This window comes from Malus domestica, chromosome 06 (assembly GCF_042453785.1).
Source record: "Malus domestica chromosome 06, GDT2T_hap1".
In the NCBI taxonomy this organism is placed as follows: Eukaryota; Viridiplantae; Streptophyta; class Magnoliopsida; order Rosales; family Rosaceae; genus Malus; species Malus domestica.
Window position 1 is genome coordinate 22,900,216 of NC_091666.1, and position 5,837 is coordinate 22,906,052.

At 35.4% G+C, this 5,837-nt stretch overlaps 1 protein-coding gene across 1 annotated transcript; it reads left to right on the forward strand.

The window, feature by feature from the left end:
* The first annotated feature begins 1,408 nt into the window (after positions 1 to 1,408).
* Positions 1,409 to 2,806, forward strand: LOC103415066 (uncharacterized). The gene has a single exon (XM_008353427.4). The coding sequence runs from the start codon at positions 1,680 to 1,682 to the stop codon at positions 2,631 to 2,633; it is 954 nt and encodes a 317-aa protein (XP_008351649.3). The 5' UTR covers positions 1,409 to 1,679; the 3' UTR covers positions 2,634 to 2,806.
* The last annotated feature ends 3,031 nt before the right edge of the window (positions 2,807 to 5,837 follow it).

Sequence of the window (5,837 nt, forward strand, 5' to 3'; positions counted from 1 at the left end):
TTTAACCTTGTCAGATAAAATAGGCTACACCAGTGAAGGTAAAAAAATGTTTTTTATTTAAAAAAAATGTGAGGGTATTATTGAATTTTAGAAAGTTTTATTAAATGATACTATTCATTCCGCCTTTTTGACAAAAAAAAAAAAACATTATTTTGAGAAGTATGGTATACTCTGCTTCTTATTTTCTACTATTAGAGGGAGCACAGTTTTTGAAAAAGAAAAAAAAAACAATCTTTTTGGGTGCCTAAATTAAATTTTTTTTATATAAAAATAATGTTATGCAAATTAAATTTGTAAACTAAATTTAATTTTGACAACTCCAAACTTGACCTTCCAGGAAATATCTATACTGATATTAAAAATGGGATATGATGCACAATCGATTAATTTAAGACTTTATGGATCAACTGTATGGGAAATATCTGTGCTGATATTAAAAATGGGATATGATGCACAATGTGGTCACGTCATGGGTACATATTCTTGCTGTAATTTTGTAGTTGGTCAAACTTCATGCTGTAATTAAAAAATATTAATTCGCATGAGTGTTTACACGCAAAAGTATTCATCTCGATGCTCCAAGCTTGATTTTTCCCTCGCTCACCATCACTTGTATCCAATACAGTATATTTTTTTTGTTTTTAACATATAACCCAATTTACCGACAACAAATATCCCTCTTTCTTATTTTTTTTAGAGTGGACAAACAGATCGTGTTCATGTCATAATCGTTATTTTAACGGATCATATCGTATCAAATCAATTATCTTATCGGGTTCTTAATAAGTAACCCAATAACGACCAGGCTCGTTAACATGTTGTCATGGAACCTGTTATTTGCGTGTAGAGTTAATGTGTCGTGCAAGAAATTGTCATGCATAATGTCTAGACCTGACAAACAGATTGTATTCGTGTCGTTCTTGTGTCATATTTGTGATTTTAACGGATGATTCTATAACAACTTGACTCGTTAATGAGTTTTTAATACGTGATTTGATAACGAACTAACTCATTTACAAGTTGATTCGAAGCCTATCATATATAGCCTCTCTATTTTGCCTGCTTTCTAAGAAACCTCCCCCGTTAAGGCTTGTGTTCTAATTGGTTTATATTGGAAATAAAAAAATAGCGGTACATGCATCGGCTTTTACTTTAAGCAAGTCGAAACAACTTTTTTTTATTTTTTTAATTTTATTTTTAAATTATCTTTAATTTCCCTTTGTTTTCTGTTTCTTGTTTCCCACATTTTGGTCATGAATGATAATTAATATAATCACGATCATAATACTAATGATATCACAAAGACTGCAATTACGAAATACAGAAAAGTCAAAGGCCAACTCAGTCTCTCCATTTCAATGATCCGAGGGCTTAATAAATTGGAAGCTTAATTGGAAAGGTTGCACACGGCAAAAGGCAGAAACTAAAAGTAATGGTCCCATGTGTTAAGGCCGTGAAGACTGCAATTTGCAAGCAGCTACCCTCCTCTCCCTCTTACTTACATGTCACCATAAAACTCACAACCAACGCGTTTGATCCTTCACCAACCATTTTCAAAACCCCAAATAATTACACATATATAAAACCTATCTCTCAAACCTTCTCCAACTTACCACCACCACCTCTTGCTTCTCTCTACTTTTCTCTCTAGATCTTTCTTTGTGATCGATTACGAAGTTATGGAGGTCGGCGCGTATAGCTCGAGCGGTAAAGAGCATTTATCATCAACCCCGCATCGAAAATCAGATCAAGAGTTCGGCTCTCGTTATGCCCTTCTAAAGAGAGCTGATGAAGAGCACAAAGTAATAACTCAATCTAAAGCAACGGAAGTTGGAGGAGCTTATGGCGTTAGTGCTAAACAGAATTTGTCCTCAAACCGGCACCGTCGCTCACAACAAGAGTTTGGCTCTCGTCCTGCCCCTCAACTGAATCAAAAGAGAGTTGATGATCAAGAGCATAAAGCAATAAACCAATCTAAAGTAATGGACGGAGGAGAAGCTTATAGTATTGGTGCTAAAGAGCACTTAAGCTCAAACCCACGTCGACGCTCACAGCAAGAGTTTGACTCTCGTCCTGCTCTTCATTTAAATCAGAAGAAAGTTCAAGACCCCAAAGCATATGAATCCAAAGTTGTAGCAGCGAATAAGCCTAAGCCTGTGTGGGATTGTGGCAGCTCACTGTACGACTCGTTCGAGCTCGACTCGTTCAAACGCCAACTCGACTCGGCCATATCATGCAGAACCATGTCAATGCCTCATTTGTCCGACCGCCGAGCTCCTCCTCCTCCGCCACAACCAGCCACCACAGCCTCCACCAAGAAACCCTCATCAAATAAGCTCTCTCGTTCGATTCAAAAGCTCCTGCGCTCTGTGTTCAAGCCTAATAATAAACCAAGTAATAATAACAATTCTGGTGTCGTTCTTAGAGCCCAAGATCATCAGCAAGCAAATATCAAGGATGGATTTTACGTTGTCTACGACACAACAGGTGCACTTACGACAATTCAAGAAGTGGTTCCTCACGAGTTTGATTTCGGTGGCCTCTCCCCCGAGATTGGGACGTTGGTCAGAAGAACTGGATCGGAGCGATTTACAGCTTCTAGTACTGCTAATATTGGTATTTCATGTGCTTAATTAATATTTTTATTAAATATAGCTGTAGAATATGAATAATACGAATTTTTACACACACACACACACACACACACTTATATATATCCTATGTTTGTGTCGGTATGTAATACGTCTTTACCTTTTTATGTACATAGTATGTTATAGATCATTTTTTAAATTATTTTTACCAATTATGTGATGTGTCATTAAGAAATAAGCACCTTAATTAATACGTAAATAATAATCCAATCATCAACAATTAAGTTATATGTTTGCAAAATTTGATCTAAATAATTGATCTCCCAAACATTACACTTTTTAATATAGTATAGTATTTTTTTTTTCATGGATATGTAGATATATAGTATATTGGTTCATTAGTTTGGTTCATTAATTTGGTTCTCATGTTAATATATAGTGTGCTAAGACCCATGCTATTATTTATCATATCGCTTAGGGGTTTAGCAACTTTGACGATTTCATTAATGGTTACCCTAATCTGGTCAATATGTGTGCCTTGGTCAATTAACTCTCTCAAACTTTTATTTGGGTGTTATAATCAGCCTGTTACGTGATAAAATTAAATGAAAGAAGATCATTTTCGGATCTATTTTGTGAGGATCTCCTAGCCGTTCATTGTACATCATGCATCTAGTTTTCATCAGGCATTATTTGTGTTTAATTTTAAATAAAAAAATCAAATAATTTCTGACCATATAATACATAATGAATGCCTAAGATGTAAGGATCCCTAGGATCCCTACAATTTGGATTCGGATGGAATCCAAATCCAAATTAATTTACATCTTATAATATATAAGAGTGACAACACGGTAGATATTACTGAAATAATATATATATATATATATATATATATATATATATATATGAATACATACACGTGAATTAGTTGGTGATACCACACAAATATTTGTTCAACTTCTAGATTTTTGTTCAACCTAAACCCTAAACTTTTAGGTTGCGCACTCTAAACTTTTGCTTTTGTACAATAGCTATTTTCTTAAATTGATGACACAACCTCGAATAATCCGGGTTTGGTCTGCCTGTTAATTTAGCAACGTTCATATTTTAACAATATAACATACTTTAGCTTGTTAATTTAGTCCGGCTTTGGTTTCTAAGATCCTGCAATGAAGCTGCTTAATTAGGATATTGCTTCTACATCTAGAAACTGAATGTGCCATTATTTTTGGGTCTAAAGGGCTGTACATTCTGGTTTAAAATAATGCTCATTATTGCTAAACTAGATTAGTACAATGGAGAATGAATTGTATAGAATGGGTTCACTATCATCATAACGTCTTGATCTAAGAATTAAATTATGTATAAATTTCTCTATGTGTAGCATTGCATTTTAGTCCAAGACGTCACAACACATAGAACTATTTCATGCAAGTTGCTTCCCACTTCCACGACACCACTAGGATGCATGGTTTAAAAAGGACAAAAATGGTATACGTACATAATCCATGAGATGTTACAGATAGGGCTAGGTATATTGGAAATTAACGATATAGAGATTAGAGATGGGCAATGCTTAAGGCGTGCAGGTAATTGCGGTTATTTACTCATAACCATTTAAACCCTTACCCACATAACCATTTACGCGTTTGGTAATTGCATAAACGGGTATGAGATAACCGTTTATAAATGGTTAACCGTACCCATAACCGCTTACTCATTTAATCGTAACCGCATAGCCATTTATTCATTTACCCGTTTTTAACCCGTTTACCCATTTTTTACCATTTACCCTTTTTTAACTGTTTACTCTTTTTTTAACATGTTGAATAAAAAATAAATTTGTCATAATTTTCCTTTTCTGATAGTTAAACACTGTTATAGAAACATTTAACATACATTTCTGTATTTCAATTTTTAAGTACTCATACCATTCCAAAAATTAAAATAATAATTTACGGAAGATAATTTTAGCTGTTATCAATGAAAGTAATATAATATAATATTTTCACCATGTCTAACAGACCCATCACCAGTTTCTTTTTCTTTGTCGTTAATAGAGGATATGTTCTAAAATGTGAACATAAAGATGAAGCACCAATATTGGAGCCAGATGCTAGCCTAGTTTTCCAATGGTTAGGGACAACTTTCACCTCCCCACAAAACTTTTTTTTTTTTTTTCCCTTCAAATGTGTTTTTCTCTTCCTACCACGGTCATCATCCAAGCTAGATTCACTTTGGTCCAAATCTAATCAAGATTAATGGTTCTCGCTTTGAGTCTCTATCTTTTTTTTCTTTTTTTCTTTTCTTGAACAAACGATATTATTATACTAAGGGGGGTGAGTTTAGCCTCACAATTGGTTAGTAATAATGTGGTTCAAATTCATCTTCGAGTCTCCATCTTACTTACTACAAACAACCACACATTAACCAAACGATATAAGCAAATCATATTTGGTCACAGTGTGTATTATGGGGAGGATTTCTGAAGAACCTTGTCCAACTGTTGGCTGATTTAAAACCTCGGTTTTTCAGATTTCCAGGTAAATCTGGAATTACAACTTAATTTTTGACTGCTGCTAAGCTTGAGCTTTTCACATGTAACTCTCGGTTGAAATATATGGAAGCTGAAATATGCAAGCCGGGTGAGGCCATGTTGCCCTCACAGTTTTTTATAAAAAATACTTGAACGAACATTAGGCTGCTTGTTTTATTACAAACAACACATATTTACAAGAGAGAGACCCACGGACAAAACAAACACAACCACAAAGTATGGACCTCCAAAGTACAACACAACCAAGCCAAATAGTAAAACAGAAAAAACCCGAAGAGCCTGGATCCTCTACCACTGCAACCTCTGCCATTGTTGCCATAAGAAGAACCACCAAACTCGAACCAGTGACCTGAAATCAAGCCAAATCGAGCCCCCCCCAAAAGGGATAAAAAGAAGACTGCAACAACCTCCAAAGAACACATCGAAGATCGGCACCACAAACTAAAGGAAGCTCGTGAGAAACAACCCACGAACGACAACGGCAACAAGGCCAAGTTGAGGCAAGAAGGTGGTGAGAACACCTGAGCATTGAGAAAATCCGAAGCTCTACATATCTTCCTCCTAAATGGAAATCGCGAAGATTCGCGTTCACAGTAGTGATTTGTGAAACCCAATCTAGGTGTGAGACCAATGGAGGAGAGAGCCAAGTGGAAAGGATAGGATGTGGAGGATCAGAAAGAAAGGAG

Coding starts and splice junctions, on each gene's coding strand:
- LOC103415066 (XM_008353427.4), top strand. CDS start 1,680: ATGGAGGTCGGCGCGTATAGCTCGAGCGGTAAAGAGCATTTATCATCA.